The sequence below is a fragment of the Gorilla gorilla genome, chromosome Y (assembly GCF_029281585.2).
Source record: "Gorilla gorilla gorilla isolate KB3781 chromosome Y, NHGRI_mGorGor1-v2.1_pri, whole genome shotgun sequence".
Classification (NCBI taxonomy): Eukaryota; Metazoa; Chordata; class Mammalia; order Primates; family Hominidae; genus Gorilla; species Gorilla gorilla.
In genome coordinates, this window is record NC_073248.2 from 30,648,956 (window position 1) to 30,666,320 (window position 17,365).

Here is a 17,365-nt window from a genome sequence, read left to right on the forward strand (position 1 = left end):
ACGGAGTTTTGCTCTTGTTGCCCAGGCTGGAAAGCAACGGTGCCATCTCGGCTCACGGCAACCTCCGCCTCTTGGGTTCAAGCGATTCGCCTGCCTCAGTCTTCAGAGTAGCTGAGATTACAGGCATGCGCCACCACGCCCTGTTAGTTTTGTATTTTTAGTAGAGACGGGGTTTTTCCATGTTGGTCAGGCTGGTCTGAAACTCCCAACGTTAGGTCATCTGCCCGCCTCGGCCTCCCAAAGTGCTGGGATTACTGGCGTGAGCCACAGCGCCCGACCTGTCTCTTATCTATTTCTAACATGGAAGCCCCCGCTTCGAGTTGTGCCTCTTACCTGACCGAACCAATCATGTTTCCCTAAAACGTACAAAAGCAAGCTGTGCCCTGACCACCTTGGGCAAATGTATCATGGGTAAGTCTTGCAAAATAAACTTTTTAAATTGACTAAGACCTCTCTCAGATATTTGGGGTTCAGAAATAAATTGTTTTACCTATTATTTATAATTTTGGTTACAATTGAGAAAGTAAGAAAAAAGTGGTGTTTTTTTCTTTTCTAAGGGTTACTGCATCTTGAAAGTGTGATGAAGGTCTTAATTATCGTTCTTATAATTCCTGTCCACAGAAGCTCCTACTCTTACTGAGACCTCACGGAATTATCATTATCACAATAGAAATAAACATTTTGGGTTTGTGGAGTAACTTTTTTTTTTTTTTGCTCATCGTTTGTTGCTTAGATAATATCATGAACTGATAAATGCAGTTGCCACGTTGATTCCCTAGGGCCTGGCTTACCGACTGAGGTCATAAGATATTATGCCTTCTCTTTAGACTTGGTCAGTGGAGAGGAAATCGGCAAAGAACCAGCCTATGGAGGTGACAACGCCTTAGGGCCAAAAGTCTTGAGGGTGAAGGTTTAGGGCCTGCGCAGCTTCCCTGCCATGCCCTGCAAGGTCTCGCATTCGCAAGGCTTGTGACAGTGGGAGCCTCATTCCGGACTCTCCTAAAGTCCATGGTGTCCTCTTTTCGCATTTGCGCCCCGTGGGTGATGCCCGATGCCGCCCTTCCCATCGCTCTCTTCCCCTTCAAGCTTATCGCAACTGCAAAAAGACCCAGCACAGACACTCCATTTTCTACCTTAATGCATTTAACTAGCACAACCTACAGGTTGTTCCATCCCAGAGACTACCCTTTTCTCCATAGACGTGGCCATCAACCAACCAGCGGTCAGAATCAGTCAGCCTCTGTCGCGTTCCCAGGTCCTTGGCGAACTGGATGGGCGGGGTCCCAGCAGCCTAGGAGTACAGTGGAGCCATGCCTGACGTAAGTCAACAAAGATCACGTGAGACGAATCAGTCGCCTCGATTGGCTACAACTAAACTGGTTGGGAGCGGGGAGGTCGCGGCGGCTGCGTGGGGTTCGCCCGTGACACAATTACAACTTTGTGCTGGTGCTGGCAAAGTTTGTGATTTTAAGAAATTCTGCTGTGCTCTCCAGCACTGCGAGCTTCTGCCTTCCCTGTAGTTTCCCAGATGTGATCCAGGTAGCCGAGTTCCGCTGCCCGTGCTTTGGATGCTTTGGTCTTTGCCTCAGGTTTTTTCCTTGCAGCCGCTGAGGAGGCGATAAAATTGGCGTCACAGTCTCAAGCAGCGATTGAAGGCGTCTTTTCAACTACTCGATTAAGGTTGGGTATCGTCGTGGGACTTGGAAATTTGTTGTTTCCATGAAATCCTGCGGAGTGTCGCTCACTACCGCCGCTGTTGCCTTCGGTGATGAGGCAAAGAAAATGGCGGCAGGAAAAGCGAGCCGCGAGAGTGAAGAAGAGTCCCTTAGCCTGACAGTCGAGGAAAGGGAGGCGCTTGGTGGCATGGACAGGTACGCACCTCCATCACCCGCCTGGTTGGCTGGCGATACTCTCCGGGAAGGCCTGGACGCAGCTTGCCCACGTTGATGACGGGGTCATCCTCAGCTTGGCACTCACCAATCTGTCGCTGTCGCTCTTGGACTCGGGAAGGAGCAAGTCACTGGCTTTCTCAGACCATTAACAAGCTCTGTGTCTCTCTCTCTACAGCCGTCTCTTCGGGTTCGTGAGGCTTCATGAAGATGGCGCCAGAACGAAGACCCTACTAGGCAAGGTAAAAGCAACCAGACGCAGACAAAGTCTTTGGTCCGCACTTTGCTTTACCAAGGCCCCGCGTCCCTTACCGCCCAGCCAGTATTTATTTTGGCGCTGCTCCATGGCCAAGGGGTCGGAAAAGTGTTTCTTGCCTTTGCTGTCCCCGTACTCTGGAATACTTCGCCCCTTGCTCCAGACTCCCTTCTACTCTGAGGAAAAAAAAAATCGGAGCGCTTTGGGACCGGGCTAAACCGGGTCTACACCACATGCCTGTTACTTTAGGGCCTTTTGTTCCTGAATTTTAGCGTCACAAATAGTGAATGTGTACAGTTTTCAAAATTCCTAACTTCCTGCTTCTTCCCCTCGCCTTTTGGCATTTGGCCCTTGGTGTCTAATTTTAAACATTTTTTTTGCCTTTTTTAAAAAAATATCCCCGGTGTCCTAAGTGTAAGTAGCAAGTAAGTTACAGCGGTGAAGAGTTTGCAGTAGATATTTGACCTATAAACTGATGCGTGTATGTTTAGCCTGAAGTTTAGTGATTTGTTTACTTTTTTAGGATGCACAGTGCTGCAAATGCGATTCCATGAATGTGTGTGCTTTTTCCATTCAGGAACCTTGTTTCTTAGGTGTCATGCTCACAGTGGGAAGAATTCGTTGTTTGTGTGAAAAGTTGGCACTGTCGTTTAGTTAATGGCTGCTCCTGTCAGCCAAGATGGCGGGTAAAAAGGGGGAGGAGCAATAAAGGGGGAAGCTTGGGAAGAGGGTGGAGGTATTAACCCGGAAACCTTAGCAAGGAATAGACCGTAAAGAGCGCTGCAATAGCTTCATGTTGCTTATTAAAAATTATTATTATTTAAAAGTAGAATTCTAGCGTTATCTCCAACATTGACAGCAGCATTTTTAAACCTATATGTGCTTATTAATTGCAGCATGTTTAGTTACTCCCACGTGAATTGTTGCGTAACTTGGCCCTGGAATATTCCTCTGTGTATAGTTTTTTACCCTCTCACGAAAATCTTGTTAAAGTATTTGTATGTTGTCAATTGGTCCCGTGAAATAAGAACGGTACAACAATCGCTCCGTCTTTTAGATGCTGAAACCAGTAGTTAAGTATTTCAGTTTATTATTGTATTTGACAAGGAAATACTAATTATTTTCTCACGATGAACATTTTACTTGCCAAGACGTTTTACTTTGTAGTTTAATTCAGTACAGACGCTGAGTTCTTTTACCTATAATCTCCTTTGTATGTTTGTTTTGGGGGCAAATACTGATCAGAAAACTAAAATGTAATATATATGTGTGTGTGTATAATGTGTATATATATATGTTAGTAAATCCACTTTATTTGACTGATAAATGAAACATGAGTTAAACTTTGATTATGCAAGTGAGAATAGCTTTATGAAAAACATGTTATAGTATCAATGATACGATTTAAGCAACAGTGGCTCGATCTGCCTTAATGTTTAAAATAGTTATGATAATGAAATAAAAGTAATTTCATGTTTTCTGGGATAATGTGGGAAAATACTGGTTGAGAACTTTAAATTTTCATATGCTGGAGTTAGGATAAATTCTCAGTGGGTTGTGGTTAACATTTTAGTTTGGAATGAACTTTTCAGATAGACAATATGGGGTTTAAATTTTAAGGAATTTTTTTTCACATGTTGATCCTTTCCAATTTTGATTACAGTAACATTTTAAATATGAGAAAGTGGTTTCATTACGTTTGGGGAGAACTGTAGCTTCATAAAACACTGAGTAATGCCGTATATTAAACTGCAGTGACTTTTTTGAAATGAAAAAAATATTAACTCAATTTCACTTCATTTGGCTCAGGATTCTGAAGGCTGGGAAGTCCAGGATCAAGGGGCTGCGTTTCATGAGGGCTTTAGTGCCGCATCATTCTTTGGAGAAGGTGGAAGGGCAAGAAAGTGTATGACAGTGCAAGAGATGGGGGATGCCTAACTCTCTGTAATGAACCTATCCTCGCTATGACATTAACCCATCCATGGGAGCAGCCTGCTTATGATGTTGTCAAATCTTAAAGACATCATTTCACAACACTGTTGCATTGAGGATTATGTTTTCAATGCATGAACTTTGGGGTACATATTCAAACCATAGTACCTGTTCTCCAAGACAAATTATTCTACAGTATGTATAATAAAATATTTTTCCCTTTCTCACAGAGCTTTGCATATATCACTGTTTTTTTAAAAAATTCTTAGAATGATCTATATCACTGATATTTCAGTTTTTATTCGTATTTATGTTTTCTATGAAAGTTTTATGTATAGATTTTACTAATGTCAGTATTGTTTTACAAGCTTCTAAAGGTTTAAAATATTGTTATAAATATGCTTTTTTTCCTGTCACGTTTTCTGGACATTGAGGGTGCTCTATCCCAATCACTGGTTTCTCTGATTTTTTTTTTTTTTGACCTCATACATGAACCCGTATATCAAACCATTAGGAAAGTTGTAACAATAGATTTCCTTAAAATTCTGTAACTTATGTTTTATAAGATTTTTATTAATTTTTATAAGATTGTCATCTGAATTAGTGTAAATACTTTTCAGCGAAAACTTTTTGGTGGAAGCTTAATAACTTGCTCGTATTTAAATAATACGCAGTTGAATTAAGTGAAAAACAGATTTTAGCAATAGTAACTTTTATTTCATGTTGGAAAACATTTTAGGTTGATTTTGTTTGTATTATAGAGTTTCACTCTGTCAAATAGAATATTACTATTACAGTATGCCTTCAGTATAATGCTAGAGGCATTAACAGAAGAAACACCTATTACAATGCTTTGAGTGGTTTTTTATACTGTAATATTTGAAAGGTGATATTTAAGATCTTGCATTATACGCGTTTTGTTTTGCTAACCTGTAACCTGTAGAACTTCATTTCCAGTTCTAAAAATAGTGTTTTGAGTTAAAAAAGCAACTATAGAAATCATGTCATGTTTTGTTATTTAGAATTAGGTCTTTAATTTGGTGTATCAGGAACAGTTTGGATGTTGTCTTCTAAACAATTATAGTTGTTATTGTTTACGTATTACTGGACAAAGTATTAAGTAGGCATTATGTAAGAATGCTAATAGAAAATTTGGGTACAACGTTGGACATACATATCTGAAGCAATTATAGAAAATATTTTGATATCTCGGCACAGTTCCAAACTATGTGATAATAAATGGGCACTTTTCTGGTATTGGTTTACTTTACTTTTTTCCCCCCCCGAGATGGAGTTTCACTCTTGTTGCCCTGGCTGGAGTGGAATAGTGCAGTCTCACCTCACTGCAACCTCTGTGTTCTGGGTTCAAGTGATTCTCCTGCCTCAGCCTCCCAAGTAGCTGGGATTACAGGTGTCCACCACCATGCTTGGCTAGTTTTTTGTATTTTTAGTAGAGACAGGGTTTCATCATGTTGGCCAGGCTGGTCTGGAACTCCTGACCTCAGGTGATGTGCTCTCCTCAGCCTCCCAAAGTGCTGGGATTACAGGAGTGAGCCACTGCATCCAGCCTACTTTTATTACTAACTAGTTAGCTTTTAAAAGAGTCAAATTGAAATAACTAGGGAACATTTGATATTATTTAAATTGCCAAATAAGATTGTTTTGCCTGACATGAATGTCTGTGACTCAGGTGGCAAAATTTATTTATAGGCATAATGCTGTAAGCCAAAATTAAATTTTAGTGCTTTCCCACCACAGTATTATACATCTGTTCTGACATAGATTAATTTTTAGTTTTGAAGGTTATTTTTGCATTGCAACTTACTGTGATGCTAACGAATGATCCCATTTTAATAAGCTGTCTAGAGAGCTAATTTGTATTTTAAAGAATATAAGATTGTTTCATTCAACAGATTAAGACCTAAACCTACATATTTTGTAAATTAGTCAATGGCTGTCATAAAATGACTGGCATATTTTATGAACTTGCTTTGAATCTTCACATGATTGGCTTATAAATTGCTACCGCAACTCAGAGCAGAACAAACTTGAGAGTGCCATGAATGGAAAACTTTTATGAAGGTCGTATTGAAGTAAGACCTCTCTCAGTTTAGACTGAACAACTAGTCCTTTAAGTGGTAGGATGACTAACACCGGAACATGAGTGTAGAATAAATGTGTGAAGGGCTTTAAAAGTTCACAGTAAAGGTTAGCTTATGAAAATAAAAGTTTGCATTGCTGTTTCTTAATAGGACAGAGTTGTTACTTGGAGATTATTTGATTCATACCACAGCAGTGCATCTTGTAATTTTATTTAGAATTCAGATTTAAAATCAGACTTTAGCTTTAGCAGATGTTTAAAGTAATGTACTTTGCTATTCTTTTACTTGCTGATCTCATTTTGTTATAAGCTTTACTTGGCCTGGTGTGGTGACTCTTGCCTATAATCCCAGCCGTTTGCGAGATGGAGGCTGATGCATCAGTTGAGTCCAGAAGTTCAAGACTAGCCTGGGCAACATGGCAAAACTCCATCTCTACAAAAAACTAAGAAATTAGCTAGACATGGTGAGCTGCACCTATAGTCCCAGGATGGCCACTCTTGCCCTCTTCAGAGAATAGAATACAGATCTTTTCTCATTTTTACACTTTTGGCCTGTGTGTGTCCTTAGGTCTAAAGTGAGTGTCTTTTAGGCAATGTATAGTTGTATCTTGTTTTTTAAAATCCAGTTATTCCCTCTATGTATTATGATTGGTGCATTACCTGTTTCTGTTTACTGACAAGAAAGGACTTACTAATTCCATTTTCTTTGTTTCATTTCATTTTTATGCCTTAAAATATAGGTTACTATATTTGTCTAAAAGTTTACCTTGTTTTCTATGTTGTACCCTTTTTGTTTCTCTTTTTCCTCTCTTTCTGCCTTCCTTTGTGTTTCATTGGATTTTTTTGTAGTGACAAGTTTTAATTCTCTTTTCATTTCACTTTGTACATATGTCCTATATGTTTTCTTTGTAGTTACCATGGCAGGAACATAAAGCTTCATAAAGTTATAACTATCTTTGTTTTTTTTTCTTTTTGAGATGCAGTTTCCTTCTGTTGCCCATGTTGAAGTTCAGTGGTGCTATGTCAGCCCACTGCAACCTCCACGTCCCAGGTTCAAGCTGCCTCAGCCTCCCAAGTAGCTGAGATTTCACGTACCTGCCACCACACATAGCTGTTTTTGTATTTTTTTAGTAGAGACAGGCTTTTACCATGTTGCCCAGGCTGGTCTCCATCTCCTGACCTAGGTGATCCGCCTGCCTTGGCCTCCTAAAGTGCTGGGATTACAGGCATGAGCCACCACACCCGGCCAGTAATCATCTTTTGTCAACTGACAAGAACTAAATTTCAGTTGCATATAAAAACCACTCTTTATATCTGTCCTTTAGGGATCCATTAATGTATTTTTTAGAATTTTTTTATGCCTTAAAAAATTAGATACCAGATTTATTCATTATTTTTTCATCTGCATTATAATATTATAGGTTACTATATTTGTCTATATGTTTACCTTTATTTTGTATTTTCAAATGGTTTTGTGTGCTGGTTAACATCATTTTTCTTTAACCTGTGGGACTACCTTCAGCATTTCTTACAAGGTAGGTGTAGTGGTGATAACGCCCTCAGGTTTGTTTTTCAAGGAAGTCTTACTTTCTCGAAAATTGCAAATCCAGAGAGATACAAAAACAGATTAGCAGTTATCAGGGGGTGTATCCCTTAGGTACAAACTTAGCAGTTGGCCCAGCACTCCTTGCTCATCCCACAACCATGTTATTGCCTTGGGAATTCACATTACTACCTGCTATTTTAATTTTTTCCTCTGTGAAACAATACTTCTTTCTGGTAAAGTATGTCTGTTGTCAGTTAGTTCTTTGCCTTTGTTTATCTGGGAATATGATTCTGCTTTTTAATAGAAGTATAGTATAATGAAGTATAGAATTTTTGATGCTAGTTCTTTTCTTTCGTTATTTTTTTTTTCTCGAGACAGAGTCTTGCACTGTTGCCTGGGTTGGAGTGCAGCGGCGCAATATTGGCCCACTGCAACCTCCACCTCCCAAGCTCAAGCTATTCTCTTGCCTCAGCCTCCCAAGTAGCTGGGATAACAGCCACCCACCACTACGCCCAACTAATTTTTTGTGTTTTTAGTTGAGACAGGGTTTCACCATGTTGGGCGGGCCAGTCTTCAATTCCTGACCTTGTGATTCACCCACCTCAGCCTCCCAAAGTGCTAGGATTACAGGCGTGAGCCTCCGTGCCCGGCCTGGATGATAGTTATTTTATTCTCCCATTTTTTCATTTGGATTCCAGTTATATTAAGATCATAACGCCTGGCATGATCTCAAAATGTTTCTGAAGCTCTGTTTTTTGTTCAATGTTTTCTTTTTTTGGATTTGATCTTTTATATTGATGTATTAAATATTTAGTGTTGGTTTTCAGTTTCTGAGTTGTTTCACTTAAGATAATCACCTTCAGTTCCATCTTGTTGCATAAGACATATTTTCATTCTTTTAATTGCCAAATAGTATTTAATTTTATATATGCCCCTTTTTCTTTATCCAGTTATCCATTGGTGGACGTTGGAATAATTACCTATCTTTGCTATTGTGAGGAGAGCTGCAGTAAACATACAAATGCAGTTATCATTTTGATATAATGACTTCTTATTCTTTGGGTATATACCATGTAATGGGATTGTTGGATTGAATGGTAGTTTTGTTTTTAGTAGTTTTGTTGTATAAATAAGGATTATAATAAGAATTTAGATATGCAACTTTTATGTAAAGTTATTAATGAGCTCCTAGTTTATTTTATTGAGCATATGATCTTTTCAAGATGAAAAGTACTTAGATCATGACTGTTGGCTTCATTAGTGAATTACTATTATAATTATTATTATTATTATTATTTTTTTTTTTTTTTTTTTTTTTTGAGACGGAGTCTCGCTCTGTCACCCAGGCCGGACTGCAGTGGCGCGATCTCGGCTCACTGCAAGCTCCGCCTCCCGGGTTCACGCCATTCTCCTGCCTCAGCCTCCCGAGTAGCTGGGACTACAGGCGCCCGCCACTACGCCCGGCTAACTTTTTGTATTTTTAGTAGAGACGGGGTTTCACCTTGGTCTCGATCTCCTGACCTCGTGATCCGCCCGCCTCGGCCTCCCAAAGTGCTGGGATTACAGGCGTGAGCCACCGCGCCCGGCCATTATTATTATTTTTAAAGTCAATAAATTTTTATTCAAGGAGTTCCATGTTGTGATTTCTTCCACTGTCCAGCAAGGTCACTTCAGATCCTCTAAACAGCTGGAGTCAAAAGATATATCTTCAAGTTAGCCCTTTTTAATGAAACTGATCTAGTCGTCTGTCAGCCCATCATTACTTTGGCTTCTGTCATCTCCTTTTAATATGGGTATACTGCTGAAGACTTCAAAATTCACCAAGAATCCTTGGGATCTAATTTCTTCATTAGTAAATTCTTAAGAGAAGTTATTTCCTCTCTGAAATGCTGAATTTAATCCTATGCCTATGGAAGAAATGACATACATTTATGGTTGCTTTGATTTCTTTAAGAATCTCGTGCAGATATATGTATTCTTCCAGGAAGGACATGCCTTTTTCTTAATGTTTATAATTTTTATTTCTAGGCTGTTCGCTGCTACGAATCTTTAATCTTAAAAGCTGAAGGAAAAGTGGAGTCTGACTTCTTTTGCCAATTAGGTCACTTCAACCTCTTGTTGGAAGATTATTCAAAAGGTATTGTTATTCTCTTTTTAAATTTCTTGCTTGACTTACATTTGCCCCGTAGTTGTAACGTTTTTTTCCTTCTTCAGGGATACTTCTGATTTTTACTTTATTCTGATAAACTTAAAAACATAGTACTCAATGAGAAAGAATTTAGACTAAATAGAGATGTGAAAATTTTATGTGATTTCAGTAAATATGCCGTAAATTAGATTATTGAGTAAAACGTATAATATCCTACACGTGTAATTGCTATTTTGCTTGCCCTTGTGAAAATCGTGTTTTTAAAAATGTTACCACAGTAGAAAGACAATACGTTTGTCATCTTTGTCTATATTATACAAACGTGGGCATTTTGGAAAGATCAAGAAAACAGTATTTCCTCATTTGATTTCTTGATTTTCTTTAAAATTTTTCATTATAGTTAGAAAATATGGCAAGTCTGATCTGTAGCAGTGTGTTATTCTAAAGGAATACAGGTTAGAATACAGTGTGTTATTCTAAAGGAATACATGTTAGAATACAGTGTGTTATTCTAAAGGAATCTGTAGCAGTGTGTTACTCTAAAGGAATAAAGGAATACATCTCTGAGTTTGAGCCTTCTATACAGCAGATTTTTTTCATTCAGTCAAATGATTTTTCTTCTCAGAAATAGGTGGAGGGGTGGGCCTGGTGGCTCATGCCTGTAATCCTAGCACTTTGGGAGGCCAAGGTGGGCAGATCACCTGAGGTTAGGAGTTCAAGACCATCCTGGCCAACATGGAAAAACCTCGTCTCTACTAAAAATACAAAAATTAGCTGGGTGTGGTGACGTGTGCCTATAATCCCAACTAGTGAGACTGGGGCGGGAGAATCACTTGGACCTGGGAGGCGGAGGTTGCAGTGGGCCGAGATTGCGCCACTGCACTCCAGCCTAGGCAACAGAGCAAGGCTCTGTCTCAAAAAAAAAAAAAAAAAAAAAGCAATAGGTGGAGATAAGTTACTTAAGATAACTGTAAAAAAGGTGTACTTTTTGTACTTTTCATAGTACCAAGCCACTGACCAAGAGCATTATTTATTTAGGAAATTAGAACATTTTCCCTTCACACCAATATTCTCATACCAAAGAATATTTTATAACTTTTGGATATAAGTAAACATATTGTAGAGAGTAGGTAGATATATTTTCCAGCAAATACGGATAGTAGAAAGAACAGTTGACTATTTTAGGATTAGAGGGAAGAGTTGGTGGGGGTATACTACTTGTTGTAGCAGTAGAGTATCTGATGTACCTCATTTTTTGTTAGGTTAAGCCAGTGTTTACTAATGAAATGTACTTTTAATTTGACGTAGCATGCTCTATGGGGTATTAATGTTTCAGCTGGAATTTTGTCATTTAAAAATGGTTTATAGTAACAGATTTATTTAAGTTTCTCTAACGTCTTCCTCCTAATAATGTAGTAGGTTGGGGAATAGTAGCAGAGGAAGTCAATGAATGATAAATGGAATTCTTTTTTTTTTTTGAGACGGAGTCTCACTGTCACCTGGAGTGCACTGGCGCCATCTCGGCTCACTGCAAGCTCCGCCTCACAGGTTCATGCCATTCTCCTGCCTCAGCCTCCCGAGTAGCTGGGACTACAAGTGCCTGCCATCACGCCTGGCTAATTTTTTTTTTTTATATATTTTTAGTAGATACTGGGTTTCACAGTGTTAGCCAGGATGTTCTCGATCTCGTGACCTCTTGATCCGCCCGCCTCAGCCTCCCAAAGTGCTGGGATTACAGGCGTGAGCCACCGCACCCGGCCTGAAATTCTTAGCACTTGTTAAATGGGCTTTATTTTAGCAGGTGACTTTTACTGGTAATGTTTATTTATAAACTTTTAGATAAAAATTTGGTTAAAATGTAATATTTCTTTTTCTTTTTTTTTGAGACAGTCTTGTTTTGTTGCCCAGGCTAGAGTGCAGTGTCACAATCTCGGCTCACTGCAACCTCTGCCTCCTGGGTTCAAGCGATTCTCATGCCTCAGCCTGCCAAGTAGCTGGAATTACAAGCATGCGCCACCACACTGGCTAATTTTTGTATTTTTAATAGAGATGGGTTTTCACCATGTTGGCCAGGCCGGTCTCCAACTCCTGACCTCAAGTGATCCACCCGTGTCTGCCTCTCAAAGTGCTGGTATTACAGATGTGAGCCACCGTGCCTGGCCTAAAATGTAATATTTCAAAGGAAACAATTGGAGAAGAAAAATACATAGGTTTTTCTAGTACACATTTAAGATTTTTTTTGTGTGTTTAATATGCAAACTTGAGAGCTAATAAACAAAGACCCTGAATTGAGAAGTAGATTTAAATAGGGACTGTCTGTCTTTGCTATGTAGCAGTCACTTAATATGTATTTTTAATTTCTTTTTTTTTTTTCTCTCTTTTGAGACAGAGTCTTTCTGTATCTCCAGGAATGCAGTGGCACGAACTCTAACTTGACTCACTGCAACCTCTGCCTACCTGTTCAAGTGATTCTCATGCCTCAGTCTCCCCTGAGTAGCTGGGATTACAGGCGCCTGCCACCACTCCCAGCTAATTTTTGTATTTTTAGTAGAGATGGGGTTTTAACATGTTGACCAGGCTGGTCTTGAACTCCTGACCTCAGGTGATCTGCCTGCCTTGACCTTCCAAAGTTTTGGGATTACAGGCATGAGCCATTGCTCCTGGCGTATATTTTTACATTTCTTAAAGCTTTAAGATTGAGAATTTAGCCACATTTTCTATTTAAAAAGAAGAGAGGAGACCTTGTATAATTTTTGTCTGTGGAGTGAATAAAGACTCCAAGGAAATTGTTTTGAAGGTTATTTTGTTGTGTTGTGTTGTGCTTTGGGCACATGGTGGGTCAGACATTGGGCAAAATACATTAAGGTCAGAGAAGAATAACGCTGACATTTAACTTCTTGATTAAATGTTCTCTCAGGTCAATATTGGCATGTAAAGAATTAGTCTTTTGGTGAGGCGCAGTGGCTCACGCCTATAATCCCAGCACTTTGGGAGGCCAAGGCAGGTGGATCATGAGGTCAGGAGTTCAAGACCAGCCTCCCAACATGGTGAATCCCTGTCTCTATTAAAGATACAAAAAATTAGCTGGGCATGGTAGCATGTGCCTGTAATCCCAACCACTGTATAGGCTGGGGTAGGAGAATTGCCTGAACCCTGGAGGCAGAGGTGGCAGTGAGCTGAGATTGTGCCGCTGCACTCCAGTGTGTGCAACAGGGCAACACTCTGTCTCAAAGATAAAAAAAATTAGTCTTTTTAGACGTAGAGGTTAACTTGATCACTTGTAATAGTAGAGAAGAAAAGAAAATGAATACAGAGACATTCATTTATGTTTTATATTTCGTATTCAGTTGAAAGTTTTCCAATTACAAGCTAACTGAGATTCCAGCCATTCATAACTTTCTCTCTTCTATTCTTCTTTCAAGTAAGTAATTTGTTACCTGTTGTACTGACAGCCACTTTTTAAAAAAATTTTGGCTCTGTGTTTTTGGTTCCTCTACATTTACTATTACTCCAAGAATGACTAATAATGTATGTCAAACTTTATTTCTTTTTCTTCTTTTGTTTGCCTTTCACTTTCTTGGGTGAAATTATAATACTCTGTCCTGGTACATACAGTATAAGAACATAAAATGGGTGCTTCCCACTAATGGGTCTTTGAGTTATGCTTCTCGAAAAATAATAGTTTTATTTCATTTATGGATGAGCCTATTTGTGTTGCTGTTTAAATTGAAGATGATGTTTCTTTAATTTGAAGTGTTGGTATAGTTTGAACATATAAAAATCTGTTTTTTTAAAAAAGGAGTTCGGTGTTTTTTTCCTTCAACTTTTATTTTAAGTTCTGGGGTACATGTGCAGGATGTGCAGGTTTGTTATATAAGTAGACATGTACCATGGTTGTTTGCTGCACAGATCCACCCATCACCTTGGTATTAAGCCCAGCATCCATTAGCTATTCTTCCCAGTGCTCTCCCTCCCTAATTCTTGATTATAGCTTTTTTCTGTTGCCTAGAGAAGGGAATTTCTTAAGTATACAGTTTCTTAATCTGTAATGTGGAAATACTGTTTGTTTTCAGTATAAAGTAGAATATTTATATAAACTAGTGACCATAGTGTATGTTTCATGGAGTATGGTAGTCAACATGGCCTTGGACCAACCCAGTTTTCATTCTTTCTCACTTGTAGTTCACAAGAATGACTGTAGAATGTACTGGGAATACAACATCCTAAGATGATGAGGGACTCAGCAGACAGCCTGCTTTTTTCCCAACTGCCTTCCACACCAGAAACAGGATGCACTAAAGAGCTGGTGGTGTGTTCTTTCAACTGTTTAGCTCATTAAGGCTTATAATGCCAGGGTGTTAAACTTAGGGCTGCTTTTCAGGGTTCCTCAGCTATGGTGCAAGTGGACATGCGCAGATGAGACTCCATATGCTCTGGGCAGCTTTCATGAGCCTTAGGCCAAAGCTTGCAATGAATACTAGGCTTCTGTTATCCAGATTGGCAGCCTGGGATAGGCTCTCTGTCTTACTAGACTCAGACTCAGTATATGTGTGTGTGTGTCTGTATAAAACAATGAATTTGCTTCACAATGGATATAGATTCTTGTCATTTAGATTAATGTTATAAAATCATTGTGAAAACTGAATTAGCAAATACTGAACTATTGTTCCTAAAGGGAAATACAGGATAAAGTTCCTATTAGCCTTTGATCACAACATTGTTGTTAGCTGATCAATACATAACTATATTTTATATGTATTTCTGTTTAAAAATCCCTATTAAAATCTAAATTGTTGATTCATTATCATTGAACTCAAAGCCAGAAGCATTATAACTCATGCCTGAATGAAATATATTTTTCTGTGAGGCACATCACATTCTTTTTGTATTTAGGCACATTGGCACATGACATTCTTTTTGTACTTAGGGACATCAGACAGCTCTTCGGCACTATACATCGATTAGTGATTTTGTATACTTTTTAATGTTTCATTTTATTTTGTTATTTTATATTGTATTTTATTATTTTATTTTATGTATTTATTTTATGTATTTAATTTTTTTGAGACAGGGTCTCACTCTGTCACCCAGGCTGGAGTGCTGTGACGTGATCTCGGCTCACTGCCACCTCCACCTCCTGGGTTCAGCTGTCTCAGCCTCAGCCTTCTGCCTCAGCCTCCCAAGTAGCTGGGACTGCAGGTGCCCGCCACCACGCCTGACAATTTTTTTGTATTTTTAGTAGAGATGGGGTTTCACCGTGTTAGCCAGGATGGTCTTGATCTCCTGACCTCATGATCCACCCACCTTGGCCTCCCAAGTGCTGGGATTACAGGTGTGAGCCACCGTACCCAGCTTTATTTTTTGAAACACAGTCTCACTGTGTCAACGAGGCTGGTGTGCAGTGGTGCGATCTTGGCTTACGGCAACCTATGTCTCCTGGGTTCAAGCGATTCTTGTGCCTCACCCTCCCTAGGAGCTGGGATTACAGGTATGTGCCACCACACCCAGCTAATTTTTATATTTTGAATAGAAATGAGGTCTCACCATGTTGGCCAAGCTGGTCTTAAACTTCTGACCTCAAGTGATACGCCTGCTTTGGCCTCTCAGAGTGCTAGGATTACAGGTGTGAGCCACTGCACCCAGCTGGATAGTGATTTTAAACAGCAAAATTACTAACAAAAGAGCAAAAATCAGAAAAATGTGACACTGCATACAGCAGGAAAAGCCTGTTTGTTTAGAATACTTGACACATGAAGTCAGAGAAAGGCCCACCGCTTCTAACATTAGCTGGGAGTGTGTATCCAGTGGGTCGAATTTATTGCTGCCCTGAGCAGGTCTGTGAATATCTGTGAAACCATCATAAGTATTGATTTTGTGTATATATAAATTTTCGTGAGTCAAATAACAGAACCCACAAGTAATGAATATCAATTAAAGCTCTGAAAGCTGATAAATTGTTGCATATATGTCATATGATCTTTTAGCTAGAGATCCATGGAAAATTTGTAAAGAATATAGATTTTTCCTATATCATGTGGCTGTGTTCTTTTGTTGATGGTAAAGGACAAAATATTGCAATAAACTTGTGCTCATAGAATGGTATTATATGTCTTTGTAAAGCTGATAAATTTTTGCATATCCATCAGATGATTTTTCTATTTATCTTCCCTGCATTCAGAAGTTAAGTACACAACGTCTTCATGTAATGCCCAATTAAATATATTTAGAATTCAGTCAGAGTTTTAAAAAGTCATAGATAGCTTCCTACTTGGCTTCTGAAAAACCTTTAGAGATTTCTCAATAATCACAATTTGTGGTGTCACTAATTTAGTCTGATTTATTCAAGGAGGAAAATGCAATTGAGAAGTTCAGAGAATAGCAGATTAGTGATCATACCTCAGGTTTTCAGACATTCATGCCCATGCTCTCAGAACTATGGAATTGATGCGTTGGGCAACTAGTAAAAGTTCTGTTAGCTTTGAGAACTGATGAATTTGTGGCAGAACACATTGCAAAAACAGAAAGAACGAAACTTTCTTGGAGGTTGTATGTAGCCAGTACTGAGACCCTGATGACCTTGATGAGAATGTTATTTTAATAATGTCAACAGGTGCTGGAGAGGATGTGGAGAAATAGGAACACTTTTACACTGTTGGTGGGACTGTAAACTAGTTCAACCATTGTGGAAGACAGTGTGATGATTCCTCAAGGATCTGGAAATAGAAATAGGATTTGACCCAGCCATCCCATTACTGGGTATATGCCCAAAGGATTATAAATCATGCTGTTGTAAAGACACATGCATATGTAAGATTATTGAGGCACTAGTCACAATAGCAAAGACTTGGAACCAACCCAAATGCCCATCAATGATAGACTGGATTAAGAAAATGTGGCACATATACACCGTGGAATACTATGCAGCCATAAAAAAGGATGAGTTCATGTCTTTTGTAGGGACATGGATGAAGCTGGAAACTATCATTTCAGCAAACTATTGGAGGGACAAAAAAACAAACACTGGGCGTTCTCACTCATAGGTGGGAATTAAACAATGAGAACACCTGGACACAGGAAAGGGAACATTACACACCAGGGCCTATTGTGGGGTTGGGGGAAGGGGGGAGGAATAGCATTAGGAGATATACCTAATGTAAATGACGAGTTAATGGGTGCAGCACACCAACATAGCACATGTATACATATGTAACAAACCTGCACGTTGTGCACATGTACCCCAGAACTTAAAGTATAATAAAAACGTGTACATATATATATGTCCTCAAAAACATAACAGAATTACCAATGAACCAGAAATGCTACTCTGAGGTATACACCCCTAAATAATTGAAACAAAACAAACCACTCAAACAAACACTTGTTCATGAATGCCCAGATCAACTTGATTAAAGTAGCCAAAAGGTGGAAACAACTCAAATGTCCATGACTGTGTAAACAAGCTGTAGTATATACAGACAATGGAATATTAGCC

General features: G+C 39.1%; 1 protein-coding gene across 25 annotated transcripts in view; it reads left to right on the forward strand.

The window, feature by feature from the left end:
- The first annotated feature begins 713 nt into the window (after nt 1–713).
- UTY (ubiquitously transcribed tetratricopeptide repeat containing, Y-linked) overlaps nt 714–17,365 on the forward strand; it is a 245,450-nt gene continuing 228,798 nt past the window's right edge. For 11 of the 25 annotated variants that reach the window (XM_055377186.2, XM_055377177.2, XM_055377188.2 and 8 more), the window contains exons 1-3: nt 714–1,871; nt 2,068–2,131; nt 9,753–9,861. In XM_055377186.2, the coding sequence (XP_055233161.1) occupies nt 1,720–1,871; nt 2,068–2,131; nt 9,753–9,861 (325 nt within the window). In that variant the 5' untranslated portion in view covers nt 714–1,719. The remainder of the gene's footprint in view (nt 1,872–2,067; nt 2,132–9,752; nt 9,862–17,365) is intronic. The other 14 variants (XM_055377169.2, XM_055377172.2, XM_063703401.1 and 11 more) reach the window with 4 other exon arrangements.